Genomic DNA, 17,179 nt, shown 5'->3' on the forward strand with positions numbered 1-17,179 from the left:
AGAGTGACACTGGCTCCCGCTTGGCCCTCTCTTCCTTGTGGTTTGTTCCGGCCCCGCCGGGTGCCCCTGGCAGCATGCCTGACACATCGGTACCCAAGGTGGGGACGGGTAGGAGGAGGTGAAGACTAGGAGGTGAGCAGGGGCTCGGGCAGGTGGGTTACGTCGAAGCCTGTGGCAGTAACTCGGGTAAGAAGCAATCAGAACAGGGAAAAGCCAGCTGAGGACTCAGACTTCAAGAGCCTGGAAGCAGGGAGCAGATCGGGAGGACCATGGCGCCCCTGATAGGGCCTGCATGGGGGTGACACGGATACTGGGGTGAGAGCCCTGTTCAGGCACACGGAGTCTCAAGTATCAATACTGATGGAACGTTCCAGCAGATTCTGGTAAGTGTACCTGGTTTATGGGTGGGGGGAAGGGGATTGGGGGGAAAGGTGAGCTCCACGAAGAGGAATGAAAGAGTCCATATTGGCAGAGTGGGGAGAGAACGGGGAGGGCGCGGGGTTGGCGTGAACAGGGAGGTGCTGGATGAAGGGCAGTGAGCGAGCAGGCAGAGGCTGGAGCCGCTCTGTGACGGCGGTGCTCATCTGTCCACCCAAGGGTTTCGGCGTCTGGAGGAAAAGGCCCAGCAAGTGGCAGAGAGGAGGCGGGAGACCAGACCAGGGTGCGGGGGGAGGGTTTCCTCCTAGTGACTTGTTGCCCATGTCGCCCGGGCTGTGTCCCTGTTCCTGGAAAGTCTGTCAGGAGGTGACCAAAGGAGCATGTACGAGCATGGACAGCGGAGAAGGATCCCTGTCCGAGCCTCGATCAAGAGCACAGGTGGGAAGAGCTGCCATCAGGGCCTTCGAGGGGACGCTGCCCGTGTGAGAGAAACTGGCCGTACCTTTTCTGTTTTCCCAGAGCGAGCTGCTTCTGTGTCTCTTTTCCCAGGTCATCTCTGACGGTACTGAAATCTTCATCATCCTCAACCAGGAGATTCTACATTTCAAAATAACGAAGGAACAATGTTTTCGGATCTCTTCTTAGCCTACTTTTAAGACGTATGCAAAAAAATACATCAACAGAAGGATATCTGAACTGACATAAATTAAACAACGAACGTAAGACTTGCTGGTGCTGGAAACATGCTCAGCCAGCAGTGGAAATGCCGCGCCGGCCTCTGAGCACACAGCCCCACCGACGGCCGGCACAGGGTCCTCCCCGGCCAGGAGCACAGCTGTTTCAGAAATCCTGTCACAGCGGCCACCTGCACACCTCCACAGTGACACCGTGGGCGTCTGTTAACTCTCCGGTGTCCCCAGATGCTGTTCCCACGTTCTCCCGAGGGACCAGACCTCTCCACTCTTGGCACGGGCCATCGGCTTCGTACGTGGACATCATTCGCCATGAGCCCTGGCCACCCCCCCCCCCCCCCCGTCCCGGCTCAGCACATGGGGACACGTCGCTTGTGCGACAGCTGAGCAGTGCTCACAGGAACATGTGCATCCCAAAGTGGCCATTCTGACGCTCGCCACCTGCCACCGTCTTGTGTGGCTGACCACCTCGGTCGTGTGCCTTTGGGAGGGGCAGCTACGTGCTAAGATACTGAGGACACGCAGGAGGGTTTTGCTGCTTTTACAAGTAGCTCTCAGGTGAGAAAAAGTGACAAATACGATACGATTTCTGTTCCAGTAAGTGCTGCACGAGGAACCTTTATTCGGGAAGTGGCGTATGATGTGCAAAGCTGAGAAAAGCTGACTGCAAAGTAAGAGGAAATACAGAGGTAACGGGCTGATGTCCACGTCCTCAGAGCGGTACCTGCAAGACTGCAGGCGTGTGGCCCGGGAGCCAGTTACGTAAGTGCGTCCCGAGACCCCTACTCCTACGGGGGGTCACGGGGAAAAACGGAGGTGAACGTATACACGTGGACGGTGCCGGGTAGATGAAAAAGCTGCTCAGTGACCGCTATTAACACCACTGACCTCTGACCACATTTGCACATTTATTTTCCAAGGAAAACTCCTATTCTGCCGCTGGCCCCCTGCCCGTCAGAGGCCAGTGCTCCGTGGAGGTGAGCCTGGTTGCTGCCGTCCTCCCTCCGCCCCGATGACTACCCAGGACTGGGACCCTCTGGGACCCTCCGCACTTTACAGGGTTTTACATTTCCTGTAAATGACCACTTTGTGACTTTGTTTTCAACCCTAAGTAATTGGAGGTCTGTCCGCGTTGACATATGTCGCCCTGATTTACGGATTGTAACTGCCGTGTTCTAGATCACCACGTTAATACCTTTCTTCGTTTTATCTGTCCCCTTTCTGAGGATCACTGAAGTTCTTCCGACCTATGCTGAGGTGAGCCCTCCGCACGTCTCCTCACTCGTGTGTGAGCTGATTCAGGTTGTGTCTAGGAATGGCCGGGGTTTGCTGCGCACAAGCATCGTCCTGCCCGGCGTGGACTTGTCTCCGGTGCCAGCCCGCGTGCGCCCCTGCCAGAGGCGGCCGCTGCTTCACCTCAAAGGCCGTGCTTCCTGGCCAGTCTCCTCCCAAGAACAGGGCGGGGGGGGGGGAGGTGTGTGTGTTCATCCTCGCCCCGGTCTCCCCTGTCGGGCTGTCTTTCTATAACTGACTTACAGATGTCCTTCACATTCTGGACCATCATCCTTGTGACCGATCTTGTTCCTCTTTGTGGCTTGCCTTTTCACTGTCATTTCCTTTGATGAACTAAAATTTTTACTCTTTGTTTAGAGAGAGAGAGAATCTCAAGCAAGCTCCACGCTCAGTGCGGAGCTCAATGTGGGGCTCGACCCCACGACCCTGGGATCGTGACTTGATTTCAGCTCGAGTCAGACGCTCAACTGACCGAGCCCCTCAGGTGCCCCTGTAATTTTTACTTTTAGTGCAGATTTATCCGTCCTTTTCTTTTGGTCTGTGCTTTTTGTTTCTTATGTTGAGAACATCCTTATGACTTAGGTTAAGAAGGATTTCTTAAATCTTCTAAAGGTTGGAAATCACTGCCTTTCACATTTGAGTTTTCATATTGATGTATCTGGTGTGAGCAGAGCTGGATACAGATTTTCCAGGGCCTGAAGCTCAAATAAATTTGGGGACCCTCTTCATGAGAATTTCTCCTGTACGAATAACCCATTTTCCCAGTACCAGTTACTGAATAACCCGTTTTTAATGTCGTTTCAAGTGCCCCCCTCCTGCCTGCCCTTGTCACTTTGTACCTGGTGAGGTGAGCACCGGACTGTGGTCTTTTCTTATCTACTGTTGGTTTATTTTTGAGAGAGAGAGAAAGAGAATGAGTGGGGGAGGGACAGAGAGAGAGGAAGACAGAGCCTCTGAAGCAGGCTCCAGGCTCCTCGCTGTCAGCGCAAAGCCCGATGCGGGGCTCAAACTCACGAACCGTGAGATCATGATCTAAGTTGGACACTCAACCAACTGAGCCACACAGGTGCCCCTGGACCGTGGTCTTTAAACACCTCAGCTCTCTGCCCTGTGCTCCTGCTCGTGAGTTTATCTCTCTTACTGACCACCACTACTTCACAGACGTGGGAAGCATTCTGCTATCTTTGTACTGTGAGGTGGAATACTGCTGTGTGTCTAACTGAAGCTTCAATACTGCTCAATGTTTTTGTGATCTCTGGAGAGGCCTTCGAAATCTTTTGCCTGGATGCATTCCCGGGTACCTTGTAGTTTTACATATACCGACCCTGCAGTCTTTTGACCTCTCTTGATCTGAGGGTTTATCTGTACAGTCTCTTGAATCTCCTTTGTAGAACTGCACGTAACAGTTTCATGCTTTCCTTTTAGAATTTCCTTTATTTCTCTCGCAATTTTTTCTTTATTTACTGTTCTTTGGGAAGGGTCCCACTGTTTATTACAATGCTGAATGCAAGTGGTGGGTAAGGGAATACTGGTTCCTTGATGTGAAAATATCAGTCAGCAATTTAATCCTTAGTCAACTTAATATTGGAAGTTAATTCTTAAATCAAGGATCGAAATGACTAATTCTTAACCTAGAAATATTACAGTGTGAAAAGTAGGTTTGTCCGAGGCAAGCCAGGTGGCTCTGTCACTTATATAGGAACAGGACACCGGATGAGAGGTGGGAAGCTGTGAAGCTAATTCAACAGGTGCAGACACAGTAGGGATTTGGTATCACAGTGCTCATTCGGGATGAACAGAAAAGGAACAAAGTAGGAACGGAAGGAAAGGTCTTCCCCTAATACAGGAACCTACGAAAACCTACGGCAACGCACTGAACGACACAACTTCAAAAGCATTTTTTTCATGTGAGTCAAACCCAGATTAAGGTTTTGATACTGAGGTCCTACTGACCTCATAACGAGCTGCCTGGCTTTCTCTCTTCTGCTTCCCATTCTCTGAAACAATTTCTAGAAGACGGGATTATCTGAGCCTTGAAGAACTGATACAACTTCTCTATAAGACCACTTGAGGGGCGCCTGGGTGGCGCAGTCGGTTAAGCGTCCGACTTCAGCCAGGTCACGATCTCGCGGTCGGTGAGTTCGAGCCCCGCGTCGGGCTCTGGGCTGATGGCTCAGAGCCTGGAGCCTGTTTCTGATTCTGTGTCTCCCTCTCTCTCTGCCCCTCCCCCGTTCATGCTCTCTCTCTGTCCCAAAAATAAAATAAAACGTTGAAGAAAAAAAAAAAAAAAAAGACCACTTGATCTTGGTGTTTTACTGAAGTGGTACATTTGCTGTTAAGTAACTTACCTTGATACCAACAGTGTCTCCATCTTTCAAGTAATAAGGTGCTCCCTGCAAATTATCTTGCTTTTTCTTCTTCTTCCTCTTGGTAATTTGCTGGTTCTATAGAGAAATCAAGCATCTTGAATAAAGAAAAGTCAATCTCAGGTTCTCACTAAGTTCCCTATCTGTGGGAAAGCGCACGTGGCCTAGTGACTACACTGGCGAGGCCCAGGCTCTCTGAGAAAGGCCCACAACTTTACCCAGCTGGAGACTGGAAGCCACTCGAACTTTTCGGGGAAGTACTTGGCGATTTCAATTTTCTCCACGGGAAGAGAGCACAAGTGGGCGATGCGCTGCCTCAAGGAGCCGGCGGTCCAGCCGCAGGCGGTGTCCCACACCAAGTCCACGTGCGGGGCGTATGCCCTCTTGCCGGGGATGCGCATCTGTGTTCTCAGCACCACGTCGTGAGGCCTGCGCCAGAAAACAGTCGAGTGTCAGACTGAACAAAGTGAGAACGCAGTAACCGTAGGGGAGCGTGACGGGCGAAGCCTCCCCTCCCACTCTCCTGGGTTTTCCCAAGACCCTCTAATACTCTTCCCTACTCTGACTTCCTTCGGTGCCGATCTGGCCCCGAGCGGGGCGAAGCTCCCACACCGAGCCGGGCCGGGCCAGTGTGCCGAGGTCGCCGGACAGAGCTATGGAACGGGTGCCCGAAGGCTGAGCTGCTGCGGGGCAGCCAGGGAGAAGCGAGCAAAGGCTTGGCGCGGGGAAGAGGGGCCCAGGGAGACAAACGCAGAAGGATGGGAGGAGCTGGGCGTGTGGGGTGGTACGGGACATGGGGTTCCAGCTGGAAGGTGGGGAGGGGAGAAGCGGGCACAACTGCTGGGCGTTTAGGGTGCTGAGACCATGTGGGATTTTAAGTGACACGTTTCTGTTGTGTGGGTGCTTTCACCAAAAGAAGGGGTGACACGATGGGGGAACAACTGGGGGCAGCGGCACGGGGAGGGTGCAGGTGTGGTGGGGGTGGGGGACTCTGGGGGCTGGTCAAGGACAGGGAGCTGCCAGGGAGGGGGTCCAAGCAAGTGCACGGCCTGGTCTGCAAAGGGACATGTACCACTTACAACAGATGTGACCAAGGGTCAGTGTCACTGAGAAAGCACTCACAAACCACTTTTTCATATGACCCCGTTATAAAATCACACAAAATATATGAATTAATTCACACTCGCAAAATGCAAATGGCTTCTAATTACAAGCCTTTGAGAAATACCCAGTCTTACCAGCAATCAAAGAACTGAAGCAAATGAGAGAAGACAACCATTTCTCATTTATCAGTTTAGCAAACATTCAAACCAACACTGAATACTTGCAACGGAGGGCAAAGTAAGTAATACTACTCATAGCCACTGCCTGTGGGAACAGCAGTTGGTGTAACTCACCCGGAAAGGACCCTACCTTTTAAGAAGTGTAAAATATCCATAGCATCTGATCCAGAAATCCCCCTCCAGGGAACTACTCCTGGTCATATGGTTTGTATTGAGAATGCACTGTTACGGGCGCCTGGGTGGCTCAGTCGGTTAAGCTTCTGACTCTGCTTAGGTCGTGATCTCACAGTTTGTGAGTTTGAGCCCCGCGTTGGGCTCTGTGCTGACAGCTTGGAGCCTGCTTCGGATTCTGTGTCTCCCTCTCTCTCTGCCCCTCCCACTCTCTCAAAAATAACCGTTAAAAAAAATGGTAAATTAAAAAAAAAAAAAGGATGCATTTTTATAAACGCAGAGGGGTTAAATCAAAGTCCTGTCGATGGAGGGCTCCTGGTTACTACACAGCAGGATGAACAGCAGGAATGGTGTTCCCATCACATCAGGTAGAAGCAAGCTATTTTATGATACTGATAGAAGGTCTTATAAAATATTTTATATTTTTTAATTTATTTGAGAGAGAGTGAGCGGGGGAGGGGCAGGCTCCACACTGTCAGGACAGAGCCCCACGTGGGGCTCGAACTCACAAACTGCGAGATCGTGACCTGAGCCGAAACCAAGAGTTGGACACTTAACCGACTAGCCACCCAGGTGCCCCTAAAAGACTTTCTTGTAATGAGAAAAGAAATAGGAAGGTTGATTACAGACCCCTTAGGGGTGTTTCTTTATTCAATAATTAGTGACCACGACGCAGGCACTGTTCTAGGTACTGCGGCAAGAGCAGTGACCAAAACACAAAGGATGTGTTCTCACAAGGCTTACATCCCAGCAGTGGGAGACCAGTAACGCATAATTCGGTACGTATATGTCAGGCACTGTGAAGACGAAAAAGTAGGGTGGGGGGGGCAGTGACAGGTGCTGTGCTAAGTCAGTCTGACAACAGACTCCCTCAATGCACTGGTGAGAGCTGGGAATGAGCAGCTTCCTACACTTTGAGATCATTACGGAGTCAGTATGCATTTGTGACTCACTGTTTTCATGGAAAACTGAGTTCTAAATTGCAGACACCAGACATACAGACATGTTTGCAGAACACAATCTGGTTTAAGCTGCCATGCTACTCAAGCAGTGGGAAAAAACCCTTCACTACTGATCACATTGTTAAGTTTTTCAGGAAACTACCCACCTGACGAGACATGTACATGGAATAGGATGGCTTACCCCAAGTTTTCTTCCTTCTGAAGGGGCTCTAGACAGATCTCCGTTTTCCTTCCCAGTTTATACTCCCTGATAAAAGAAATGAAACAAGATACTATTGAGTGACATTTAAGTTTTTAGATTTTTGGGGGGAAAGTTCTAAGTTTTCTCTTGAGCAAAAGAATATACTAAGTAAGAACACTCAATATTTGAGAGGCAACTGACCAAATGGATGCCAACAAACTGAACAGGCTGGAAAACAATGGGTAAGTCTTGGAACATACTAGACTTAGTATGCACTAAATAGAAAATCTGAACAGACCAACTACTAGCAAGGGAACTGAATCAGAAAAGTCCAGGACCAGATGGTTTTACTGGTGTGTGTGTGTGTGTGTGTGTTTTATTTTTTAATGTTTATTTTTGAGAGAGAGAGAAAGAGAGAGCGCAAGTATGAGTTGGGGAGGAGCAGAGAGAGGGAGGGAGACACAGTAGGCTCCACACTGTCAGCACAGAGCCCACTGCAGGGCTCAAACCCACGAACTGCAAGATCATGACCTGAGCCAAAGTAGGATGCTTAACCAACTGAGCCACACAAGCGCCCCACACTGGTTAATTCTAATAAACATTTCAAGAATTAATACCAATCCTCTTCAAGCTCTTTCAAAAAACAGAATAGGGAACACTTGTAAATTTCTATTATGAGGCCAGCCTTACCCTGATACAAAACCTGACTTAGCAAACCAAATTCAACAGTACATTAAAAGAATCCTACACCATGATCAAGGAGAATTTATTGCAGGGATGTAAGAGTGATTCAATATCTGCAAATCAATCAATGTGATACAGTAACAAAACTAAGGGTACATATCGAATCATCTCAATAGAGGAAGAAAGAGCATTTGACCAAAATTCTACATCCTTTCCTGATAAATATTCTCAACACAATGAGTAGAGACAAAACGCAACTTGACATAATAAAGGCCATATATGACAAGCTCACAACTAACATGCTGAGTGGTAAAGTCTGCAAGCCCTTCCTCTACCATCAGGAGTAAGAAGACGCCCGCTCTCGCTGCCCTCGTTCAGCACAGTCCTGGAAGTCCTTCTGAGAGCAATGAAACACGGAGTAGAAAAGGCATTCAAATCAAAAAGAAATAAGTAAAACTGTCTCCGGTTACAGATGACTTATTATATATAGGAAACCCTAAACACCAAAGAACTATTAAAATAAATGAATTCAGTAAAGTCTCGGGTTACAAAATCAGTATACAAAAATCATTTAATGTTTTACACACTAACAGTGAACTATCAGGAAGACTAATTAAGAAAACAGTCCCATTTACGAGCATTGAAAAGAGTAAAATACGCAGGAAGAGATTTTAACCCAGGAGGCAAAAGATCGATATGCTGAAGACACTGATAACAGAAACTCTCTGAAGAAACAAGTAAGTGGAAAAGAAATTCCACGTTTGTGAATTGGAAGAATATTGTTAAAATGTCCACATTACCCAGAGATATCTATAGACTCGATGCAATCTCTATCGAAATTTCAATGGCATTTTTCACCGAAACAGAAAACCAATTCTAAAATTTGTACGGAACCGCAAAAGATCCCAAAGAGCCAAAGCAATCTTGAGAAAGAACAAAGCTGGAGACATCACCCTTCCTGATTTCAAACTACAGTAACCAAAACAATATGGTTTTGCCATAAAAACAGACACAAAGACCAATGGAGAAGAACAGAGACCTCAGCAATGAACCCATGCATGTACGGCCCGTGAGTTTACAACAAAGGAGCCAAGACTCCGCACTGGGGAGAGGAGAGTCTCTTCAACAGACGGTGCTGGGAAAACCGGACAGCCACGTGCAAAAGAACGGAACTGATCGCTCTCTTACGCTGCACACAAAAATCAGCTCAAAAACTCTTCCTTGGAAGCCAAGCGGCCTCGCTCGCTTTTTGCCGCCACCTCGAGGGGAAAAGCAGGCCGTGGTGAAGCCGGGCGGCAGCTCCCCCGGAAGCGGTGCGCCGGCTGCGGGGGGCAAGATGCGGGCCGCTGTCTGCTCTGTGCCACGGACAGCTACTGGCACAGCTGGAGCCTCGCATGCCCCTGCGGCCGGGTGCAGCGGGGCGACATCGGCCCTGTCCTGTTACACCGCTGGGAACAGTGGAGCCTGCAGCGCTTAAGGACAGTCGATTCCTGCGCGCGAACTGGGCCCGAGGCGACGCACATCATCTCAGTCTCTTACGTGGTCCCAGAAGATCGGTTTCACTACATCAGTGGCAGTTTATTTTGTGGACGTGATAGACCCACAACTCTCATCGGTGGCCATTTACGTTCACTTCAGTGCCATCCACTACTGCCAGACCCGGGCTGCTGGAAGGTCAGAGTAATGCCAGATGCGTGCCTTCAACTCAGACCGTGTTCATCACGGTGGATGCCGTGTTGTCTTCAGTAGACAGTCGCTTTGGTAGCCCCAGTGCCAGCCCCACGCCACCGCACCTCCGTCAGACCTGACCGCCCTTCCTGCATTACCGGTGTATTAAAATGACTGAATACGAACATTAAGCACCCCACGAACCTGGGCTGATGGAGAGACTGTAGAGAAAATGAAAAAAAGATCCACGGGGGCACATCTTGGGTGGGGGGAGCATGGGAGGAGGGAAATGACTAACGAAGCTAAGATAACTAAGAGGAGAATTCAAATCTGCTTTCTACTCTCATTAACAATTAGCAGGGCACTGGCCAGAGTCTGTACCCTGTGTTTTACCTTAACAACATCCTACTTACTCTTTGTATATTTAAGTGTTGTAAGGAAACGTGTTTCAATCAAAACCTAACATGAGATAAAGGAAAGAGATGTGGCGTTTGCAACACTCTATCTATCGCAAACGCTTTTGTTGTGTCTCTGTAAAACACAGCGTACTTATGCATGTAAGTGTTCTCGTCCTAATGTTGCTACTTCCATGGAAAAGAAGAAAAAAAAAAAAGAATGGAAAAAAAAAGAAAAAAATTGGAAAAAATCAGGCTCATAGCAGCTACTGTGTAGAAATTTCCCACTTCTAATTTGCTGAAACAAGAAAAAAAATCTTTTATTTGTGATATTTTCAGAGACATGTGCTCTATTATGGTGTATTTAAATAATACAAACTTAAAAAAAAAGCAACTCAAAATGGATTAAAGACTTGAATGAAAGGCCACAAACCACAGAACTCCTAGAAGAAAACACAGGAGGTAGGCTCCCTGACACTGGCCTTGGCGATGACTTTTTTGGATTTGGTACCGATACCAAAAGGAAAAGCCAAGAAAAGCAAAAATAAGTGGGACTGACCGCATCAAATTAAAAAGCTTTTGCACAGCAAAGGAAACTATCAGTCAATGAAAAAGCAACCTATGAAATGGGTGAAAATACATGCAAATCATCTATGTGATAAAGCGTTAAGAAAGAACCCAGAAAGCTCAAAAGCAAGAAACCTCTGAAACAGTCCAGTAAAAAAATGCGCAGAGGAACCGAACAGACACTTTCCTGAAGAAGATCTACAGGTGGCCAAAAGGCACGTGAAAAGGTGAACATCACTCCTCATCAAGGAAATACAAATCGCAACCACCCTGAGATGCCACCTCCCACTAGCATCAGGAAGACGAGATAAGTGCTGGCGAGGGTGTGGAGAAAAGGGAGCCCTGTGCACTGTTGGTGGGAATGTAAATTGGTGAAGCCAATTTTCTGGAGGTTCCTCAAAAAATTAAAAATAGAATTGCCAATATGACCTAGCACTTCTGGGTATGCACAGAAATGAAAACAAAATCTCAAATAGGTACTATTCACAGCAGCATTATTCACAACAGCCAGGATTTGGAAACACCTAAGTGTCCATCACAGACAATGACGTGGTGTCTATACGTGTAAGCGACAGACTATCATTCGGCCATGAGAAAGAAGGACAGCCTATCGTCTGTGACAACATGGATGGACCCTGAGGACATTACGCAAGTAACGTGGAGTGAGACAGAGAAAGATAAATCCTGTACGATCTCACAAATATGTGGAATCTGAAAGGCCAGACTCCTAGGAACAGAGAGTACATGACGGTTTCTAGGGCTGCAGGAAAAGAGGAGATGCTGATCACAGAGTCCAAACTTCCGGGAGGAAGACAAGTGAGGTCTGAGGCTCTAACGTACAGCCCAGCTCTTCCCGTTCACCGTGCTGTATCCCATATTTGAAAGTTGCTAGGAGAGCAGACCTTGAATGTTCTTACCATGAAAAAGAAATGGTAATTATGTGATATAATGCAGGTGTTCGTTAACGCTATGGTGGCAATCATTCTAAATTTACACAGTGCTAACATGTCAGTTATATCTCAATAAAGCTTGAAAAAAACCTCAAAATTCTGTTCACGGTAGCTGAAGCACAGTAAAAACACACAAAGCTACATTTATGCTTAATGTGGCAAACTAAAGGCCCAGAGTTTCTGCTTCAAAGCGTCTACCTGACAAAAGGCTACCTGCCTTCTCCCCCGGCCTCTCACCACCTAGTACCACAGCGGTGGAGGAAACGGAAGACAGAGTATCGAGGGGGAACCTACTTGAGTTGCTGCAGGTTGGTCCGTAAAAGCCTGCTGGGGCGCTTACTTTCCAAGGTCCAGGCTCTAAGGAAGGCTGGGGACGGGATGACGAAATCAGAGGAGGACAAGGTCATGGCCTAGAAAAGAAACAAGACGTTTCTCCAATGGTGTGAAAAAGCACTCCCGCAACATGTATTGTTTTGGACGAAACTGAAGCCCTACACAATGTCATCTGAGGGAAAGAGTATCTCGCATAATGATAAAATCTATCAAAAAAAAAAATATCTCAGGGATATCGTTTGAATGAAATCAGTCCAGTTACTGTTGTATTCCTCTCTAGGGAAACCAGCTTGTGGGATAAGTGAATTTTCTATTGAGCCATAAGCTCCTTTTAAATCATGTTTTAGAAAATGAAACTTAGAAATTAATTTCTATGAGTATAACTCACAAGAGCTCCAATGAAAGCAAGGGGTTCATCATCCGCTTTCTTTACCGTTAACGTAGTTCTTCAGAGTTTCCTCAGTCAGTGAAAGAACTTGAATTTGAAATGTTTCGGAACTTTGGATGCAACTGCTAGGCCTCAACTTCTGCACTAATTTTGCAGGGGCCGAGAACTATTTATAGATTTAGGTTGTAGTATATAAAATGGCCAGTATTCATTTTTTATCTAAAAACAGCAATTTTGTATCTCTCAATCCAATATAAGACAAAAAAGTCTCCCCTCCTGTCCCTCATGGGAATAAGACCATTTGCTGCTTCTGAGGAAGGTTATTTCATACGCCGAGGACACAACAGGAAAGTCAAGGTCAGCCACTGATACTCAATTGGACACCCCAATTTTTTTTTTAAGAGAAAGGGATGCCCAGTAACAGTAAGATGCTTCTTAAGCATTTTGGGTTGTTTTCAATCCAGCCTTTCCATTTGGACAGAATGCCCTTTCTCTACTAATGTTAATACAGAAGAAAATGATAGAGTATCCAGTTTGACACCCTACCGTAAAGCTGATGTCTGGACCTGGGAGATGGATAACTCGTCTTTTAACGGACAACATTTAACACATGGATCACGATGATACAAAAACAATGTAAATAAAGGGGTAAAGTGAATGCTTTACAGATGTTTCAATAAATCATGTTTCCTTACAGACATCAAAATGAACACAAGCTGCAAGTCACTGAGGACAAATTGAAATGAAAGCACACAGCATGCCTGTCAGAGTGGGGGGAAATGAAAGGCACAAGGCCAGTGGCAGAAAACAAACACCAGGGGCCGTCTGAGCCATATGCGTGAGTCGCCTGTTGGGTACTTACCACTGAACATGGCATATAACACATGCCATATCAGAACAGACTGTAAGTGAGGCAAAAGGAAATAGAAGAAGATATTAATATCTCACTGGAAGAAGCCACGCCACCACTAATGTGCGCCACGGGAGCAAGTCTGACCTGGGACTTCAGCTCCAGCAAGGTGGCCTCTTCTGAGATCTCGAGGTCCCCCACGTGGCGGAGGGAAACCTCTGCATACAGGTCACCTGGAGCGCCTACGAGGGACAGAGCTGGAGGTTAGAGAGGAGCTTTGCCGTGTGTTCGCTTCCTATTTCTGAAATACACGCCATGTTTTGATATTACAAACAGGGTTAGTATAGCTCCATTCAAGAAACTACGAATCTGAGTTCCTCAAATTGGGTCCCTGGGGACTTGGGAAGGGAGGAGGCCACGCCTGGTACACTGGCAGGGAGGGAGGATGCTGTGGGCACAATGCCACGGTTCTCTCACTGCAGTGGGTTTGAGGAGTCTCACGCTTGTGATGTCCTCCTAGAATATTCTTCTCCACATTTTCTCCTTCCTCAGAGAGGACTTTACTGGTAGGATCCTCAGCCCTTACTATTTTACCTTCTTGTTTCTCTCGTGACACTCACCCCAACACGTTTTGTCTGTTTTCTTGTGTGTATGGCTTTCCTACTCTGTCTCCCCAAGACGATGGTCATTTTCCACAGAGGGCAGGCATTCTCCATCTATCCTGTTGGTCTTCCCAGTGTCTGGGATTGGTGGACGCCACATAGTAAATGGCCAGTAAATGTTTACTGACTAAAATTTCCTTGACAGTAAGAAGGACTTTCTACATTTGTTTTAAAAAGGCAAAACCAAAATGTTCTCTTATCTAAAACTCTAAATATAAAAGTTGGTAACTAATTTAAAACTCATTTTTGCTTTGTTGATTGCTGGGCACAGTGCTAACATACAGTAAAATATCAGATTAAGTAAATTAAGTAAAAAAGCTCTTTGTGAGTGGTTCTTCTGTCTTAAGTACACCATGAGCTGATGCCACCAGAAGATACTTTTAGGAAACTCTCAGGAACGAAAACATATTTCCCATATATTGTGATATAGAAGGACTATCAAAAAATGAACTATTTTGGGGGCGCCTGGCTGGTTGAGCATCCGACCGGCTCAGATCATGATGTCACGGTTCCGGAGTTCGAGCCCTGAGTTGGGTGCTGTGCTAACAGCTCGCAGTCTGGATGGAGCCTGCTTCACATTCTGGGCCCCCCTCTCTCTCTCTCTCTCTCTCTCTCTCTCTCTGCCCCTCCCCCACTCGTATTCCATCTCTCTCAAAAATAAACATTCAAAAAAAAAAAAAAACTTTTTTCTTTACTTTCATGGAGAAAGACACTGCTTTTTAAGTTTGTATCCAATTCTCTATATAATTAATATTCTACCACCAAAGCATTTTTAGAATTAGTGCGTATGTAATATAACCCAAACAAACGAAAAAACTTAATGCCAATTTCAGAGGTAATTCAACATGAAGTATTTTATTGCTCCTTACATATAATCCTGACTTCAGAGTAAGGAGACAACAACGTGACTCATCTGTGTTCATTTCAGTACTGAGGCTTTAAAAGGTAAAAAGAAATGTTAAGTGTGTAATACCTCAAGGCACTAGAACAGCTAAATAATGAAGTAACACAACAAAAGGAAAAAAATATGTAAGGAGTTGGTCCTACCATAAATATACTCTTTGTTTAGCTACAAGGAAAACTAACTTGTGTTTTCTCTGTAATGAAGTGAAACTCTTTTTACGACACATTCCAGCTCTCTGCTAGTGACTTCTTGCTCATCACGATGTGCGCGCTCAATTCTGTCCGTGGAGAACAACTTAGAGTAAAACAGCGTTCGCACTCGGGCTTCTCAGAAGTCAGAGGTGAGGGGCGGGGACCTGGCGGGGGAGGCAGGAAGGAGGGAGCCGGCAGGTGTGGTCTCCGCTGTGGGGGCTGCGGAGGAGCCCCTGCAGGGACTAAAGACTCAGTGTCCCAATCTGTTACAATAAATGGGCTAAATTCATGAGGATCTTGTGGGGTGAAAACATCTGATACACTGATTAATAAGGATAATAAGAGCCAGTACTTTACAGGGGTTACAAAGCACTGTAGGAAAATAGGATAGTGTTATCGTGGCATGAGTTATGGAATAAACAGGTTTCGATTTTCAGCCTTATGCTGAAGACACACACTTCCTTTGTCACTTTACTTTTCTTTAGGACACACTGGCTGCCACTGTTCTGTTCTCACCTTGGGTGGAAGTAGCTGTCCAGACCCCACTTGGAGAAGGGGTACCGTCCACCTGGTCCTGATGACTCTTCCAATGACCGGAGGGACCCTCAGGCTGGTACCACCAGATGGGCACCTTCAGGAAACCCTGAAGAATGGAGCATTTCTAACTTCTGTGACGTGCATGCATGGAGTGAATTTCTACTTCCACAGAGAGAAATATCTTGATAACAGAAAACATTCCTGAATGTATTACTTTTCTTTTTAGATTACTAACTGCCATACGCTACATCTGTTTATTGTTTTTACAATCAAAAGTTTAAGATCGGGGCTCCTGGGTGGCTCAGTTGGTTAAGCACCAGTCTCTTGACTTAGGCTCAGGTCGTGATCTTGTGGTTTGTGAGATCGGGCCCTGCGTCAGACTCTGTGCCATCAGCGCAGAGCCTGCTTGGAATTCTCTCTCTTCCTTGCCCCTCTCCTGCTCTCTCCCAAAAAAAAAAAAAAAAAAAAAAAGTTTAAAGTCATAAAAATTAGTCTTTGGGATGGATGACTGGGACCCAGTGTTCTTTGCTTAGAAGTATCTTAGTAGATACACTTACTTGTAGTATCTTACCACAATAAATGACAAGTATAAACAAGATAACAAAATATTTAACAGAATAAACTGTACAAATATTTTCAGGCATTGTAAGAGCTCCACTAGTACAATGCACTTGTTAGAAGTGGTTTTCACTCATTAAAATTCCTAAAGGAACTTTATAAAGAAGGAAGAACCTACTGCTCTAAGTTGGATTCCTATATACAAACTACAGGAAATAAAGCTGATATATTAGCCCACGTACACAAAGCCACAGATGCAAACTATTTACGGTGGCAAAAACCACAAACCGGTTACATTATGGTAGGCCATAACCTCTGACAAAGTGATTTCAGTTCTAGGAACTTATCCCGTAGATACATGCATGCAAATGGCACATATGCGATATTTTTTGCAGTGTTATTTGTATCAACAAGAGACTGGAAACCACCTAAAACCTTGAAAAGAGACTGGTTGGATAAATCACGGTACCTCCACACAATGGACTATATTACATAGCCATCAAACAATGAAATAGCTGTATGTATACTAACGTAACATATATATGGAGATAAAATATTCATGAAGAAAGGGAGGTACAGAAAAAGAATTGCATATGATCTTTTGTGTAAAGAAAAACATGCATGTACACAAACATGTATGTATGTGCTACATATATACACATACACACGTGTGTGCATATGTGTGCATTAAAAAGTATATACTTCTGGAAGGATACAGTGGAAACTGGTTGCCTACAGAGGGAGGGCACTGAGCAGCTGGAGGGCAGGAGGGATGCTTACTTTTCCTGGCCCCGCTTTTTATACACTTTAAATTTTGTATTATGAATATTACCCATTAAAAAGTTCACTTTAAAGGTCATGGAATAAAACAGAATTCTAAGAAGTGATGCAGAAGAATAAGGTGTGGGCTGATGTGAGATCCTCAAGATACAGTAAGTGAATAAAAACAAAAACCAAGTGTAAAACAATGCAAAGAATACGACCCCCTTCACGTAAACGTTAGAAGGGAACACACATATCCTTCTGTACCATTCTGCATACAAACAGGCATCAGTTTTTTCTTGGAAGGATATGCAAGGGAAAGTAAATTCATTCTCTCTCTGGGGAGAAAAATATGGGAAAACCTTTTTCATTTTATGGCCTTCCATGGTATTTGAATTTTCTAA

General features: G+C 46.0%; 1 protein-coding gene and 1 long non-coding RNA gene across 13 annotated transcripts in view; one reads left to right on the top strand and one right to left on the bottom strand.

Moving 5' to 3' along the window:
- USP40 (ubiquitin specific peptidase 40) overlaps positions 1 to 17,179 on the bottom strand; it is a 90,611-nt gene that overhangs the window by 2,536 nt on the left and 70,896 nt on the right. For 9 of the 12 annotated variants that reach the window (XM_045481768.1, XM_045481767.1, XM_045481764.1 and 6 more), the window contains 7 exons: positions 15,435 to 15,561; positions 13,309 to 13,403; positions 11,885 to 12,000; positions 7,327 to 7,392; positions 4,948 to 5,158; positions 4,712 to 4,807; positions 881 to 975 (listed from right to left, as the gene is read on the bottom strand). In XM_045481768.1, coding sequence (XP_045337724.1) covers positions 881 to 975; positions 4,712 to 4,807; positions 4,948 to 5,158; positions 7,327 to 7,392; positions 11,885 to 12,000; positions 13,309 to 13,403; positions 15,435 to 15,561 — 806 coding nt within the window. Of the gene's footprint in view, positions 1 to 383; positions 735 to 880; positions 976 to 4,711; positions 4,808 to 4,947; positions 5,159 to 7,326; positions 7,393 to 11,884; positions 12,001 to 13,173; positions 13,214 to 13,308; positions 13,406 to 15,434; positions 15,562 to 17,179 lie in introns of those variants that run through there. The other 3 variants (XM_045481765.1, XM_045481774.1, XR_006713245.1) reach the window with 3 other exon arrangements.
- LOC123599655 lies at positions 6,710 to 15,656 on the top strand. Its single transcript, XR_006713250.1, has 3 exons — positions 6,710 to 7,568; positions 14,959 to 15,067; positions 15,404 to 15,656. It is a non-coding gene; the product is annotated as an uncharacterized LOC123599655 (long non-coding RNA).

This window comes from Leopardus geoffroyi, chromosome C1 (assembly GCF_018350155.1).
Source record: "Leopardus geoffroyi isolate Oge1 chromosome C1, O.geoffroyi_Oge1_pat1.0, whole genome shotgun sequence".
In the NCBI taxonomy this organism is placed as follows: Eukaryota; Metazoa; Chordata; class Mammalia; order Carnivora; family Felidae; genus Leopardus; species Leopardus geoffroyi.